This window comes from Phalaenopsis equestris, unplaced genomic scaffold (genome assembly GCF_001263595.1).
Source record: "Phalaenopsis equestris unplaced genomic scaffold, ASM126359v1 Scaffold000301, whole genome shotgun sequence".
Taxonomy (NCBI): Eukaryota; Viridiplantae; Streptophyta; class Magnoliopsida; order Asparagales; family Orchidaceae; genus Phalaenopsis; species Phalaenopsis equestris.
The window spans coordinates 571,788-590,154 of record NW_018164743.1 but is presented as its reverse complement, the minus strand read 5'-3'; the positions used below and the strand labels follow the sequence as shown (position 1 = coordinate 590,154).

Here is an 18,367-nt window from a genome sequence, read left to right as displayed (position 1 = left end):
TGTACGAACAGTGCACGAGACTCACAGGACTTGCGAACAGAAGCGGCGGGAAGCAGTGAGGTGCGGAGACGCCGCTGAAGATGTAGACATCCGAATAGGTTGAAGACGTCGAAGGGAGAAGATACCTAAGGCAGTTCGACAACAGAAGATGTGGAGAGGCCGCTGAAGATGTCAAAGGCAGAGACCGGGGACGCCACTTAAGATTATGAAGATCAGAGCGTTTAGTACTTCTCAACCTCCAAGATGAGTAGCAACTATGATGGACGAAGGAGGAGCGACTCTAATACCATGTTGAAAATAGAGGAAAAATTACTTTATTTTATTATTCACATGTAGGTTACATATATATAGAGAAATCAATCCCTCCTAATTTACACGCTTACCAAATATATGTAGTCTAAATTAGGAAAGGAAATAATCTGAAATTAAGAAACATAAAATAGGAGGGGATTACAACTATGAAATGTGTTCCCAAAGATATCCCCATCAAATTTTTCTATAATTTTGTGGAGCAGCCTCTTGGCCCACTCCATGGAGAGGAGCTGAAGTTCTTATTTTTCTACAGCAGACATTTTTTTTCTGTGATTTTTTTTCTCTTCAGCAAAATGATATGAAATCCAGGGATACTATTAACACAATAAGAGGAAAATGGCTATAAGTTATTTTAGCATCATCCCTTCAAATTTGTTTTACTATTCGAAAGGACCAAAAAAAAAAAGGTTGTTGCCAAATTAATGTTTGGCCTGCATCCATCCTCACAGGATACAGAATCTTAATTAATGGTATACTCAGTACTGTTCCTAATATTATGACTACTCTCTCTGGGGGTTTTCACATTAGTAAAGTCTCAACCCTTTAACTTCCGACTCCTGATCAGAGCGCCTTCCCATTGGATTTATGATAGCGGCGGGAGCCTTGGATGTGGTGGTAGGGCTAGTGGCGTCTCTCTTCCTTTTCTTGTGGGCAAACCAATCATCCTCCTGAACCTTGTTAGGAAAGGTTTGATTAATTTGTATATAATTTTTTCATTGCTTAGCTTGTTTCTATATATAGCCTATTCCTACCCATCTTTTGTGCTTGCTTGTATTTGGGGTCTCTTAATCCCTCTTAGAACATTATAATCAACAGCTTCAACAATCGCAGACATCTTTTTTTTTTTTTAATCTCATGCTCTCCCTTCCTTTGAATTCCTTACAACTGCCTTTGTTAGTACTTCCGTAGGTTTTAGACTCGAGTTCTTTTCTCCATATAATAAGAACCCTTAACTTTTTACACTCTCCATGTCTGTATTCCTTATCATTGTAGTTGATAATTCACTCTTTTTTCATATTTTTGGAAAGGGTATTATTCATCGTTCTAAAATGTCTCTCTAGGTTTTCTGGATGACCTGTTGTTTTATTTAAACCTATTACCTATTCATTGTATTGCTAAAGTTCATAATCATTACATAGCCTTTGATCCCCTTTACGGTGTTTTTTTTGGATCTCAGCTCAATAAAAGTGATTGGTGAATATATTGAAGCTCACAAATTTTGCTACTAAATGACCAATTAGCCTTGCACCATCACTTTTACTTTTACTACATAGTTGTAGTGTTGTTGGTTTAGGTATTCTCTTCGCAATTAAATTTGGAATTAAATCTCATTTTTTTCTCCAAGTTCGGCTATTATGCTTGCAAGTTAGGTAGACACCATTGTGTCTTTTTTTCCCTCATATGTATTATCATTGCAATCTTTCGTTGGTTTTAATTCACTTGGTCATTTGAAATTTTCGTCATATCTTTAATTAGGATTCTACATTTTTTGTTATTTTCTTTCATGATTGCTTAGTTCACTTGGATCAGTTCGCTTAAGTGTTGGTCTAAAAGTTCTTAGTGTATTTAAATTTTTTAAGGTGATTTACATACCATAGAACTTTTATGTATTTGTGTCTCTAACACTTAAACTTTAATATATACTTATCCCATCCAAATATCTAAATCATATAAAAATTCCACTAATTTTAGTTTTTTGAAGTGAAATTCACTTTTTTATTCCTGTATTTTTATGTATTTAAGAGTTATAAGCAAATATCAAAATTTAGGTGTTAGATATTCAAATACATGAATTATGGTTTATATGTTAATCCCTCGATTTTTCATGTAGAAATAAAAGCTCAATTTTACACTTTAATTAAAATTTTATGCACTTATAATGATTTAGAATATGTAGTCCTAATTTTGCAAACACTGCTTTAATAATATTTATTAAACTTCTTCACACATCTTATTAGAATGATATTTTTTAATGTAAAAAAATGACTATGCTATGGTGGGATGAAATCTTTATAATATGCCATCTTACAATTGTGCCACCTTGCTCTCTTCAACAATCTTTTTCCCATCTACATTCCTTGTCTTTGTCAGATTGGATTCCTACTTACAATTAAGGTGCTTGGTTATGTATGCTTTTTTCACACTTTTGGCTCGCATAACAAGCTTTGTCATATCATTAGATGTATATTTCTTGTTTATTCTTGTATTTGTAAAGGATATGAATGGCATGAATCACTTTCTTGTTGCTTATGCAATTAATTTATTTTTATTTTTCATTAGATCAGATTTCTTTTCTCTTATCTACCTTACCTTTTATCATTTATTCTTTTTTTTTTTTTAAAGCTCTTATACTTACCTCTACTTTTCTAAAGGTTTATTGATTACGATTTTGAACACCTTCCATAACAATACCTCCATTTATGTTATTTGCCTCAACTGAGCATTTTTCTATTAATGAGCTCTCTGATCTATATTTACTATTTAACTTACGAGAAAGTATAAGATAATGCATTGCTCATCTAATTAAATTTCTGAGGTAGTTTATTTCCTTTCATTCATTTGTTTTGTCTCTATTGATGTAGAAAAATATAACATTATTTTTTAAAATTGATATTATATTTGTATGGAGTAGAATTGAGCGATATAATAAAATATGATCAATCATGAATGATAAATTACAAGAACTAAGTGAAGACAAACACAATCAAATTCTCAAGCAAATTAAATCAATTGTTCATTTATAAGAGCCCAAACGACAACCCTAGGAAGTGCCAATTCAAAGTCTGCAAGGAGCCCAATTAAAAAGAAACGATTGAATTTATGTTTATCATTTAAATTTCAATTTTAGTTTCTAGAAGTTTTGACTTTTCAAATTTAATGCCTTGTATTGTATGACTATAAATGATGAAAAATAATTTAAGTGGTTGACATTTTCATAAATCTTTCCCACCAAATGTTCTCTTTTTTCATTTGAGTTTTGCTTAAGGAATTTCTATAAATAGGACGGATATGTAATTAATTAGCTCAGTTGAATGAAATATTTGAGTGAAAATTTTCTCTTTTTGCTTGTGTTTGTTGGCTTAATGTGTGCCTTTTCTTTAGTGAGATTAGGTAGTTATCTTTACTCTGTGTTTGTATTTTATTTGGTATTAACCTAATTCAGTCTCTCAATTTAAATTATCTCAACGTCATTAGAATTCTAAAATACTATGAACTACCCTAACCAACCCTCAAAACTATTCCAAAATTTTTCTTAGAAACTCTTGACCAAGCTAAGAATTTAACTTAATTTTGTCATTGATCCTTTGAAACCATATAAACTCCTTCAAACTTAACAATTTACTCCAAATCATTACTCCACATCCTAAATAAATTACGTGTAAAAATCTGCAGCCATTTTCTTCATTTTGAACTACTTCCCTAAAGAGATCTTCTAAAGCAGTCCAAACTAATCTAACATTGACTGGTCTAGGCATTCCAACCAGTATATTATACTGAACCTTTAAACATCACATTTTTACATGCTAAGCTAAAAGTTTCGTTTAATTTCGTCGAAGTTGCCCACCACCGTCATATTTGTTATGAGAGAAAATCTGGGAAGGAGTAATGTAACATTAAGATTTTTTGAGAGTCTTTCTCTTATGGCGTGCCTAATGGCTAAACAATTAAACTCATGTTTATAATGATATTCACAACTCTTCATAGATTAGGTGAGAGTTCATTTGCATGAATGTGAAGACGAGTTTGGTGATATAGTTTCTTGTTGAACTTTGTTGAGATTCTTAAACATACAACTTATGTATTTTTTTTTTGGTTATAAAAATCTTCAGCCATTTAGTTAACTAAAGAGATCTTAATCAAACCAAACTAATCTAATCTTGACTATTCTAGGCATTCTAACAACTATATTATATTGAACCTTTAAACATCCCATTTAAAATTCTAGATCTCATTTTTACATGCTAAGCTAAAATTTTCAGGCTTTTACTATCATTTAATTTCACCAAAGTCATCCTCCACCATCATATTTGGTATATCGAGAAAATCTACGAAAGAGTAATGTAAATCTACGAGGGAGTAATGTAATAGTAAAATTTTTATAAGACTACAAAGATTTATATTCAATTAAAAGTATTAATTAAGAAAATAGAATAAAAATTATTAAATTAGATTTAAATGATGTTTTAATATAAACAATAATTTTTAAATCTAGCCCCAACTCCTAACTTCTTATGGCTACGTGATTGGGTTGTCAAAATGGCTCTTTGTTCGTGAATAACTCGTGTTCCGCTCGCTAAGCAAACGAGTCAAACACGAACACACTTTTTGAGCTCGAAATATAAACGAGTCGAACACTAGCTGAGCCTAGGCTCGCTCATGTTCGGCTCATTTACACCCCTAAACACAATCCATAAAAATCTTTTGTCATTTAGATTAAATAAAAACTAGTCTTATCATTTATGCCTTTGACACCCACATAAACTTTTTAATGCATAATTATCTACTTCAGATCATAACTTTACATTATAAGGCAACCATTCATAAAAACATTCAATCATTTTTCCAATTTTGAATCATTTTTCTAAAGAGATTTTCTAAGGGTCTGTTTAGGGCGGTTGCCTGTCCCAGAAATATACTATGCAACAACTGTTGTGGATAAGCTCGCCGACTGTTTGTTTTTTGCTGTTTGAAAACAACTACAACACAACTGTTTCTGGACGAGTGATCATTCTGCCTTTGTGCAGTAATGTTGTTTGCAACAAAATTATCATTACAATATATTTGATACTTTAGAAACAAAAATTCACTTCAGAACGGTATAAAAAATAAAATATATGCTTCATTTAATAATGAATATTATCATTACTAAAATAAAGAAAAAAACTATTAAAATAATATGATAATAATATTTTTAAAATGAAAACGGTGTATGTCATGAGCGAGACCGTCCTCTAGGGATACTATTCATTACCGATCACTCTCCGCGGTGGAATCTGCCAGCCTGTCTGCCCACCAGAAGAAGTCACACTTCTCCGTGATTCTCCGTGGGCACCTGTAGAACTGTCTCCTGTAGTTATGCATTTGACGTGACATTAACAGAGAACTCTGAATTCCACAGTGACACAACAATCTTCGGAAGATACCAGAATTTCTCAAGCCCATCTTTCCCAAATGATTTAAAAGATAATCCATTAGTCGTAACAGAAATATAAATTTTCTTCAAAAATAATTAAGTAGGTATGAGGTTTCAAAAAACTCAGCATACCAACCAACGAATCTGTCACTATAAGAAGACAACATGCCTTGTAAAAAAAGAATTCTTGGACGTAATACCAAGCTCATGTGTGTCACATGTACATATCACCAAAAAATGTCATACAGAAGAACCTCAGAAATCGTATCACCCAAAAAAAGTGAGGAACTTGGTTGCCTTCAATAGGATTTCACATATGACAGCAACCAATACCGACAATCAGACCATCCAGAAGAACACATAAGGTCTAATTTCTCATAATAAATCTCTCAAAACTATCAGAAAAAAACAAAAGCAAGAATACAAGAAAAAAATACTTACAAATATCATAAAAACCACAAACAATTATAATCAAATATACAAGGAATGAAAATAAACAGAAACTTTATAAAATAAAGAATCGGTCAATTCAACATTCAATAATGACGTCTGTAATCTGCTTTCTCAATTCAACCTTTTTTTAGCACATTCGCCATCTTGGGTGCAACCTTCTTGTGATTCTCCTTCTGTCTTTGGTATAGATTCTATATGATATTCAAATGCTTCAGGAGGGACATTTAAATGATTATTGTTAGTCATGTTGAAGTCTACGCCAGTTCTCGAATGATGCATTTTGAATATAGTTGTGGAGAGCCATTGTGGTCACTACAATCTTCACCTGCTTCGGAAATGGATATGTCAGCATATCACTTAGTATGACCCATTTTTTTTCCATATTCCAAATGTTCTTTCAATTATTTTGTGTAAGGATGAGTGTCTCTTGTAAACATTTCTTTCCTGCCCTGAGTAACATTGTTAGATCTTTCAAAATCAGGAATGTGATATTTTCTATCCGAAAATGATTTCAAATACCCATTTTGTAAGGTATATTCAGTGTCGACCAAGTAATATTTGCCTATTGCAAATACAAAAATTAGTAACGAACTAAAAAAATATCTAATAATATGATTAATAGTTGAACAAACCTGGAGGTAGGTGCTGGAGGTAGGTGAGAGAAGTGCTTTCGATTTCTTGTGGAAAAAATGAATATACGACTGTCATGTGCACTACTTTCTCAATCAGTCATAACAAAAGTAAAGCACATGTGTAAATCACATACGACCATTACTTTTGGTGTTGGTGATCCACACCACTAATGAATGCGACCCTTTCATTATTGGATACACGTGTATCCATGTGTTTTTCGTCGATTGCTCAAATACAATTTTAATAAATTAAAAAAGGTATGAATTACACTACTCATATTGACTTCTGAATATAATGAGTCAAATATTTATCTTAAAAATGACATATACCGCAGGTCATTTGCAATCTTTATTGGAGTCCTCTCAAATGTTAGATCTTTTAGCTTGATGATCTCTGATGACAAACTGAAAAGTGCCTTCAACCTCACCGGAAAGTATCTACTGATTGTATTCAATGAACGTTGAAATCTCTCTATCGCTCCTCTCATTGATTCATTTTGTGACAAAATATGGAGGGTTATTGTTAACACCTCTCTTGTTGTTATTCTAAAGGAGCCATGTAGTCCATATTGGCTTTGTCATACGAAACATGTTAAATCTTGTAGGGTATCCTTCAAGTAACTCCCCAACCTATTTCTCACCAATGTAAGATAATGTCATGCAGGGAGACCGATCTATGTATGAGCTGTAGTATTTATACATCAAACATATTGATGCCACAATTCTCCTTCTGCGTCTCTCTCTTTGTGAATCTATGTTGAACAATTGTTCTGTTCAACTAAGAAATGTGAATCAAAAGATTTTAATAAACTTCGAATATTGAATTACAAAGTTTACGAGGAAAAGGCAAGCATCCAAATTAGCATTAGAATTATTCCAAGGAAAAAAAAACATCGAAATAAAAAATCCAATAAATCTACTGGAAAATAAATAAAAGTAATGCAAAGATAACTAAATAAAATAGATGGCCCCTGTTGTCTTAAAAAAACCTAAATAATTGATCCTACGACCAAGAGTCATTTCATGAAGAACGCTTTACGGGTCGGATCCTAAAATAACTTCATGGAGTTCAAATGAAATGACATGTCCTTAAAAATTTCTGGAGCTGCCTCTAGAACTCGGATAACCTCGTCGATGGAGGTCCTTGTGAAGTCCCAGGGTCACGGGTGCATGAAGCCACTAGTTTTGCTATTTGACTTCTAATAAAAGCAGCTCATTTTTCTTTTTCTCCACTCTAGGATGCTTTATCCTGCATGTGGACCCTACTTCATTTTAGTTCGGGCTTGGGTTTTCACTGGAACCAGTTGCTTGCTCAGCATCAAAGTTCTCAGGTATGCCTGCAAACCCTTGCTCACTAGGGGTCCAGGCATTTGTCACCATTGCCACTACCCCACCTGACATACAATCTAACTTTTCTTCTAGATCAGGGTCATTTCCACCGAATTTGATTTTCTTGGTGGCCGACACTATCTGCAATATAAGGACAAGGGGACAGAATTCGGGGAGGGAAAGTAATGGCAAGGAAGATTTTCATGGATCTGTTGTTACCTACAACTTCTCTGCCTTCCACTCAATCAAAACATCAATAGCTCGTTTGATTGGATCCCAACTCAAACCCGTAGATCCTCATTTTAATTCCTTTCATAATTTTCAGTCATTTTTCACTTGATCTCATTTGTTCTTCAGTTCATCCTATCGTGCTCCATTCCCGTCATTTTTTTGAACTTCATAATATTTTGCCACCCTTATTAAAATAGGTGATGAGTGTATTTTCCAGTTCAACATCCTTAAGACACATATTGCAAAATATAAGTTTGGCTTCCCTATCCCACATACCTAATGAACCGACTTCATTAGTCTTGACCATTACGTTACTAACACAAAAAAAATGAAACATTAATATTTGACAGCAACCAGACCCCACACAAAAGCAACACAACTAGACAACCATAACCCACATCCACAACTACCACAACACAACCCCAGCAACACCTGCACACACAACCGCAACCTCTACACACAACCACATGCACCACAATCACCTCCACACAGAGCCACAACGACACAAACAACCACAACCCACAAATGAGCAAACACAACCAGAAAACCATAACCCACAACCACAACCCCAACCACCAAAGCACAACCCCAACCACACTTCCACACATAACCACAATCTCTACACAACCACAGGCACCACAACCACCTCCACACAGAGCCAGACCTCCACATACATCCACAACCTACACATGAGCCAACGCAACTAGACAACCACAACCCACAACCCACAACCCACAACCCACAACCCACAACCACAACAACCATAACACAACCCAACAACAGCTCCACACACAACCATAGGCACCACAACCACCTCCACACAAAGCCAGACCTCCACACACAACCACAGGCATCACAACCACCCCCACACAGAGCTAGACCTCCACACACAACCACAACTCACACTTGAGCCAACACAACTAGACAACCACAACCCACAATCTAGCCACACCTCCACACACAACCACAACCTACACCTCCACACACATCCACAATCATCACAACCACCTTCACACACATCCATATCCACCACAATAAATCCACAGCCACACCTCCACAACACAACCGCAACCACACCTCCACCTCCAACCACCTCCAACCACAATCATTTGTAATAACTATTTTATAAATACCTTTTTCTCATTTTTTGGAGCCTATCAAATTAAAACTTTGCCCTATTTACAAACATACCACGCTTCCCAATCCTTTTTCAAGTATAAGTTATATGGAAGGAAACAAATCAAACTTTGCCCCATTTACACCCATTTCACAACACAACCACCACAACCTACAACACTGTCTCCCCAACACACATCACAACCACCCAACCCACAACCACTACACCCCAACCACTCAACCACACATATACACATAACCCACAGCCACCACACCACAAAACACTACCCCACAACCACCCAACCCACAACCACCACACTATAAACACTCAACCGCACCTTCACACACATCCTACAGCCACCACACCACAATACACAAAACTACAACCACCCACCCTCATCACAATCACCATAACCCACAACACAACCACCACAACCCACATCACAACCACCACAACCCACAATATAGCCACCACAACCCACACCACATCGACCGAACTCACAGCCACCAAAACTTCACACATCCCACAACACAGCCACCACAACCCACAACACAACCACCACAACTCACAACACACCCACCACACCACAACCACCCAACCACACCTCTACACACAAACCGCAACCACTTCACCATAAGACAAAACGTCAAAAATACCCAACCCACAACCATTACACCACAAACACCCAACATAGCCACCACAACCCACAGTCCTCACCACAGCACCACCATAGCACAATCACAACACAAGTACTCCTCCCCACTGCACAACCACAACCACCACAGCACCACCCAATTCATAGTAAAAGTCAACACCCTATCAACAATAAAGGAAATCCAATACCAATGCAAAATCACATAAATTGCAAAATCCAATAGCAGTGAACAACCAGACGAAAATCAACGACCAAATAAAGCTTAGAAAACCATCGCAAAATCATAATGCCAGAGAATAGTGGTAGAGAATATCGTGGGACGAGGGAGAGCAAATGAGCCAAACAGAGACAAAGAACAGAGGGTATAGGGAGAGCAAAGAAGCCAATCAGAGATGAAGCAAAACCCACGGATTAGACAGGAGGAGGCAAACGGGGATCACATCTCTAGGGTGACGAGAGAGAAACTCGGTCGTGAGAGAGGGGAGGGAGGGGTGGGGTAGTAAAAAGAGGGTGAGAAATTAATACGAATCGTTTCGTTTGAATTTTTTAAAAACGCCCACGCAACAAGTTTTTCAAATAGTAAAAAAAATTTGCTTATTGGGGTCGCGCCGCACAAAAAACGTGGCGCCAAACAACCCCTAAACCAGCCCAAACAAGCAAAATCTAGATTATTCCATGCATTATAACCAATATACCATACTTAACCCTTAAATTCCAACTATCATCTTTATATGTTAAACTAATGATTCAAGGCCTTTACCATCCTCATTGAAATCTAATATCTAATTTATCAAGGGTGGTGAAAATTATTATAATTATGATTTTAGCGATTTGAGCCATTAGACACATCACAAGAGAAAAACTCCCCAAGGAATCTTAGTGTTCCATTTCTCCTTTTTAGATTCATGCTGATACTAAATATGATGTGTTGGGTAGCCTTTTGGTGATATTAAAGGATAGCAAAGGCTTTAAATATTTAGTTTAGCATGTAAATATGAGATCTAAAGATTTAGGTGAGTTGTTTAAAGGTTTAGTTTGGTCTAGTGGTTGGAATGCCTAGATTAGTTTAGATTATACTAATTTGGGCTGATTTGGAAGATCTTATTTAGGAAAGTAGTTCAAAGTTAGATAAATGGATGTAAATTTTTATTAGTTGTCTTAAAATATGGAGTTGTGATATGTAGTAGAATTATTAAATTTTGAGGAGTTTATGCAAGTGTCAAGAGGTAAATGACAAGACTAAGTATTAGTCTTATCTAGCTTAGCCGAGCTTCTAAGAGAAAATTTTTGAGTGACTTTGAGGGTTGGGTTGGATAGTAGATGGTATTTTATAATTCTAAAGATGTTGAGTTGATTTTAGTAAGTTTGAGAGACCGACTTGAGATTAATAACAAACGAAAATTAAAAATAGAAAAAAAAAGGATAATTACCTAATCTCACTAAAAAAATACACTTGTTGCACAAAGAAAAAAGAGAGAAAAGTTCACTCAAATATTCATTTAATAATTGATATAACTAATTAAAATTCTAGATCTATTTATAGAACTTTAGTTAAGCAAACTTAAAATAAAACGTAGGAAACTTTGGAGGGAAACATTGGTGGTCATTAATGGAGAAAGGTGTAATCATATTATTAAATTATTTTTCATTTTTTTGGTCACTCTATACAAGTCTCTAAATTTGAAAAGTTAGAAGTTCTAGAAACTAAATATGAAATTTAAATGATAAAATACAAAGCCAATCATTCTTTTTGATGGAGCTCTTGTGGCCGATTTTGAGTGAGCGTTTTCTTCGGCTCTTATTCTGGCTTTTATAAATGGATCTTTGATTTCATTTGCTTGAAAATTTAATTTTTATTTTATTCTTGACTTGGTTCTTATAATTTTTCCTTTATTATGATCATATATTATTACACTGCTCAAGTCAACACTACAAAATATAATTTTCATTTATATAAACAATCTTATATTTTTCTGCATCACCTATCCTTTCCTAAGATGCATTAGAAAGTACTGCAGATCCTTTATGTATGTTGAAACAAGTGCTTTAGCCAGTCGCATCATTTGGGAATTGGTTGTTTCCTCTTGTGCGATTAAGCTGATTGCTTGCTAATTAGTGTTAATTGCTAAATTTTATTCTAATCATTTGATCGATACAAAGCACGATTAGTTCCCAAATAGCTCACATAATTCCATGGGATAGAATATGTTGACACCTCAGTTGCACGCTAACTTAATATAGATTTATTCTCTATCTATTAATGGAGATCCTAGAAAGGAAGTTTGTATGGACCAACTAACTGGGTGTGTTTGCTCTGGAGGAGAATCACTTATCTGCTCAAGAATGACATCTGTAGGCTTAAGCCCTCGGGCTTGGACCAGGAAATTTAGCTGAACTCTTGCTTAGTTTGGCCTTTGCAATAGCACCATTCATTGTTCCATCTTTTTAAGATATACAACATTAGGCTCATTCATTTTGTTTGTGTATGTTTTCGACATATTCTTCACTGAGAGTAATAAAAAAGGCATCATTTAGATAAAATAACACTTGTAAAAGATTTTTATTATTAAAAAAATTATGAAGCCTAAAAATGATTTTTTTCTGGAGTTGTAATTTTCCACAAAAAAGAGGATATCTATTCCTCAGAAAAGATGTTACTGATCGTATTGAGAAAAATGTACTTCTAGGTCGTAAAATTGCTAATATTGTCATGAATACTTGGTCTATTTATGGCTATGAGAAGCCGGACATGCAAACTTGATTTGATTGTTATTAGACTTGATATTTCCTTTGTTGTAGGAATTCTAAACAGACATGCAAAATCTAAAGTTGAAACATTGAGAGATTGTTTTTCGCATTCTTATGTATATAAAATAGGCTCATGTCATAGAGTTACTAAACTATGGGATTGAACACGAAGATGTGGGGCCTTCTTAGATCTCTATTTTATCGGCTTTAGTTGAAAACATGAAGTCATTTTTTAAATATTTTATTTTTGTTGGAGATAATTTATTTACTGAAAAAATAATAAACAAATTATTATGGCAAGATCCGTTATTGATGCTTGATATAGAGCCATGACTTATTCTGCATATGAAATGATGTGATTTATGAGGCTATTATGAGATTTTTATTACTTATGACTACTGTGGCAATATGTTATCAATCTCAAAATTTCATTTCTTATTTCCCTATTACAAATAAAGCAACTCTGTAGTGTCTGTTAAAAGAAAAAGCTTTTCCTCTGATATATATTAATTTTCATGATGTCATCTCACATGAAGGCTTAAGTTTCAATGATAATTTGCGAGTCTTATATTCTTGGCTGTTGAATGTATTGACTAAATATTCCAAAACAATAAATTCCATTGTTTTCTCCAATTAAGTAAATCCTGGATGAGTAGTCTGGTAACACTACTGTATTGGGTACTGAGTTTGCTCTTTTTTGAATCATTTGTTTTAGGAAGATTTGTCTATTTACATATCTAACTCCTAAACTTCAATTTTTTCATGCATACAACTTTACCTATGCATGAAAAGGTGTATTTCACTTTTTGAAGTTGTAATTGTTGTATTTTTTATGTGATATGAAAGATTTGGGTTGTATAAATGTAATAAAGCAAAATTTAGGTGCCAGATATGTAAATACGTAGGATTTGGGTGGTATGTATCTTACTACCCCTTTGTTTTATTATTCATTTGTTTGTTATATTGCAATATTTATCGACACTTGTATGCACATGCAGCCAAATAATAAGCTGAAATTTTGCATGAATATACTCAAACATAATGTAATTGTGAGCATTTCTTTTTTATTTAATAGAAATTATCTTGCATGTGTAATTTCCTTAACTTTTTATCAGTTGTTTTGGGTTCTGTTCTTGGTATTTTGACAAATGGCACCATCTTGAGTCAGATATTTTTGTACCAAAAGCCTCCAGCAAAGAAGAAAACGCAGTAGATCCTCTTTTACTCATGTATGATTCAGCTTCTATGAGGAATCATGGAGAAGCTTACTTGTGTCGGTAATTGTGAATACTTAATTAATTAACTTTTTTATTTTCTTAATTTATGAAAAAATAAAACCTTTCTTCTTTCATTGTCCTTTTATCCTATATTTGTTTCTCTCATCTTTCATCTGATAGCTATTCAGTTCTGTAATCTTTGGCTGATTTATTTCAATGGAGTTATAAAATATTTACATGTTTATGTGTTCAAACAGATGAAAATTTGAATTAAGTTGAATAAGTTATGAACAAATGACATGTTTACTCGAACTCGGCTCATCAATAAACCAGATTCTTAAGGACACCTCGAAGAGAGACTCTCGATTATTGATGACATGGTTGTACTGAAATCTGTCTAGATTAACATTAAGGAACATTATGATTTATTATACTTGGCATATTGATAGATTAGTCTTGAGTATGAAGGCACTGAAATCTGTCTGGATTAACATTAAGGAAGATTATGATTTATTATACTTGTTATATTGATAGATTAGTTTATGCTTTGAAGCTGTAATTAAGTGAGATGTTCATCTCTATATTGTGAACATAATTGACACCATGGCCCACAAAAAGGCATGCCTCAATAGATTCTAGACAGCCTAATATCTAAAATATCCAAATATAATTGTTGCAAACATTCAGCAAAACTTTAATTTGTTTTCTTATAAACATATCTTTTGCATAAAATGAAAGTGGGACAACACTTTTTTATTTTTTTATTTTTGGGTGAGAACAGTAATGCTTTCTATAAAATGAAAGTGGGGACAACACTTTTTTATTTTTTTATTGTGTGTGTGTGTGTGTGGTTTTATCGAAATCCCTCATGTGCTTAACTACCCAAGGACCGCTGTGTGTCTGTGTGTGTCTGTGGCCCCCAGCCACCCTCATGTGCTTAACCCCCAGCCACCCTCGTGTGTGTGTGTGTGTGTGTGGCCCCCAGCCACCCTCATGTGCTTAACTACTCAAGGACCGCCTTCTCTATTGGCAAATTGGTCAGAAGGGAATTCGAACCCGTGACCTAAGGGGACTTACGATCTCAATGAGTCTGCTATACCAACAAGTCACGATATATATATGTTTGTGTTAGATATGTAAATACATTGGAATAAAGTGGTGTGTATATAAATCTTCCTTGGGAGATTGAAAAACTTGGTAAAGACCAAAGTAGAAAAATATAGGGGCTAAAAAACATACGGTGATGGAGCAATATGGTTATGAAACCATTTTTTCAGAACATCAAAACTTCAAGGGGACGTAATATACTTTTTGGAAATTTACATACATAACACACAATTCTTATGTATTTGCATATTTACACCTAAGATTTGATATCTCCACTGTCATAAACTTATAAATGGTAATTTGTATTTCACTTTTAAAAGATGGCAAATGTGGTATTTTTTATTGGATGCTAAAGATTCGAGTGGTATGCATGAAAATATGAATGTTTTGGTGTTAGATATGTAAATATATCCGAATTGCCTTATCTTTTTTTTTTTTTTTTATTTTCTTATAAAAAGATATAGAACAAAACATCGATCTTTTATCTAGAATAGAAATACATAAATTTAAATGTAATTTTTTAGATATCTTTAGCAATTTTAAATACAAATACATAAATTTAAATATAATTTATATTTAAATTTACAATTTTTTTTTTCTTTTTTAAAGGAATCAACTCTAAACCTCTTTGGAAGTGGTTAAATTGATTTTTATTGGAGTAAGAAAACTTAGTCTATTCAGTTATGTTACAAGAGCTCCTGTGGAAATTCAATTTTCAATGATGTCATATCTCTAAATTAATAAATCAAACCAATACTATCAATTCTCAAATATTCATCATGATCATTGATTCAAATAAGTCAAACAAGGGTTATTTAGAACCACCTTTGACTATGCCAACCCTATCTAGTTTGCAATAGGAGATTGAATTAACATTTTGGTAAAAGTTTAAGGTAGCTAATTTTATTCTTAAGGAGGACAATAGAATGAAGCAATTAAGGTCAAATTAGTAAATTTGATATCCATGAGAGGATATAAGCATAATTCCTAAAATCATATTTACTTTGAAAAACCCTTAAAAATAGATAAATTTGAAGAAAGTAGAATTTCATTTCATTAAAAATAAATGCTTCGTTACCTCAAGTTGCAAGAAAAAAAATGTACAATGCATGAACTGATATCTTTTCTTAGCATATATAAACCTACTTGAGAAGCATAAGCATTTATAACATTAAAATCATAGTATCAACAACAATCTTAAGGGCTATAATTCTATCTCTAATTCTACTAATTTTTACAACATTATTGTTCAAACTCTTATCTATTATGATACCTACTCCATTTCTAGTGTTGACTTCTACCTAAATACAAAAGTTTAAAACCTATGCTATCAATCTCCTTAGCATTTTCTCCAACCCATTTAGTTTCCTCAATACATAAGATGTTTATTTTTCTATAAGTCATAATATCAACTAATTTCATTAATTTATCTATGAGAGTAACTATATTTCAAGATTCTATTCTAATATTAGTTTCATTGACTAACTTCTTTACCCACATCTGCCCATAACATGGGAACCCTTGGTTATTTAACACTACACCAGGTACCGTTGCAGTGGCCCTAACAAACGTTTGATTGTATTCATGTCATATGGTGCGTCGCTTCCACGAAACGCCCTAATATTAAAATTTTTCGATAAATTTTATGCTAGTTGTTGACTACCTAACACAACTCTCTACTCTCCACTTATGGGGCTTGTGACCTGACAATGCCAGTGTTAAATGCGGGTTTATCTTTTTCTAGGCGGACATACTTGACCTATAATTGCGGGTTTATCACATGTAGGATCTCCACATTTTGTTTTTTTTTCTTGCTCTCATATTTGTCGTATATCCATCTTTTCTGGTTCCTCTCTTCTTCAAGTTATTCATAGGACTTGGAAGAAAGATTTATTTGGAGAAGTGAAGTATATGACGATCGACAGACTGACGACTTCTTCAAAAATAAAAGAGGAAAAAAAAACATAACGGAAGCAACTGTATGCAATGAATACCAAAAATAGAGGCTCCTAAGGACTGTAGAATAGAGGATGATGATAAACTCTAAGTCATGATCCATTTATCATACAACCATTTGACTTTGGGGAGAAAATCCCCATAAAATATCTTAATTAATGATGATGTGAGTATATAGACAGTTATATTTCTCTGGAATTTTTGGCATAATGATGGTCTAGATTTATTGTATGTAGAGAAATTATCCCTATAAAAAAAGAAAGAGTAAATGTAAACGAATTATGATCCCAAATCAAGGAAATAAAATCTCATTCTCTTTCCATGATAAACTAATAAAACTCTCTCTCTCTCTCTCTCTCTCTCTCTTATTGCTTTATTTCTTGGGTGTAATTTCATGAAAAAAACATGATTTAACAATCGTATTCATTATATGAGTTGGTTCTCACTATACCCTCCATACCATGTTGCTAAACTCAAACCAAGAAATTATTTAGTGGTTAATTATTAGATGCATTTTCCTAAAGAACTTATTAACTTGCCCAAGATTTTCATTGATCAATTAAAGATTCTCGTTAGAAGAACTCGCCAAAAGCACTTTCCCACATACTTAAACTCATTCAAGTTCTCATTCTTTAGAGCCAAACTCAAGTCTCTTGCCACTCAAATAGCTACATGAATTTTAATTTATTCATTTCCTATCTGATTGTAGTAAATTTCTAACTTTGTAGTTTTAGTCATAAGCTTCACCCATAAATAAAGGGTCATCGATGAGCTTTATCAAATCATGATCTTTTTTTTAGTGAATTGTGTTCCATTAGCTCAATTTGATTCACCTTTTATTAAAAAATTTCAACTAGATTTTCTTGAACTAACCTTAAAAAAAAAACTTAGAGAATTTGTTTGTCTCTTCTTTATACTCCGGGTTCAATACTTTTCTCTAGTGAGGCCGTTGTATACTTTCAATGACCACTTTGGATCTTAAAAGTAGTTCGAATCGATTATTTATCGTTTGCATGCATAAGAAGATCAATGCCTAAACTTATTGCATTAAGACAACTTAAAACTATTGTATGTTTTTTTTTTATCAAAATACCATGCACAAGCTAGCTCAATAAGCCATTGAGTCAAGTTAACTTGAGCTCAAGCTCATATATACCATAAAAGGTTTAAACTATGCTCCATCTCAATCTCATGGCTTAATAAGATAAACATGCATAATGACAAACAATTAAGCTTGTTCAACTCTATCACTTCTCTTAGTGGATTTTGAACAAATTTTTAAATAATACAGGGTGAAATACAACATACGTAAACCATACAGAATTGAAATATAATTTTTTCCTATTTCTTGTCTAATCTTTCCTTAATATGCAACCATTGTCTTATTTTAATATACTCAAACCTCAATCATGCATGCCCCTATTAGACTATCACAACTTCAATAAATATTACTCCCATCACCTCTCCATCCCTTCT

At 33.6% G+C, this 18,367-nt stretch overlaps 1 protein-coding gene across 1 annotated transcript in view; it reads left to right on the top strand.

Moving 5' to 3' along the window:
• Positions 1-14,303, top strand: part of LOC110025532 (mannose-P-dolichol utilization defect 1 protein homolog 2) — a 53,335-nt gene extending 39,032 nt beyond the window's left edge. The window contains exons 8-9 of the mRNA XM_020726075.1: positions 13,727-13,888; positions 14,086-14,303. Of these exons, the coding sequence (XP_020581734.1) occupies positions 13,727-13,824 (98 nt within the window). The 3' untranslated portion in view covers positions 13,825-13,888; positions 14,086-14,303. The remainder of the gene's footprint in view (positions 1-13,726; positions 13,889-14,085) is intronic.
• The last annotated feature ends 4,064 nt before the right edge of the window (positions 14,304-18,367 follow it).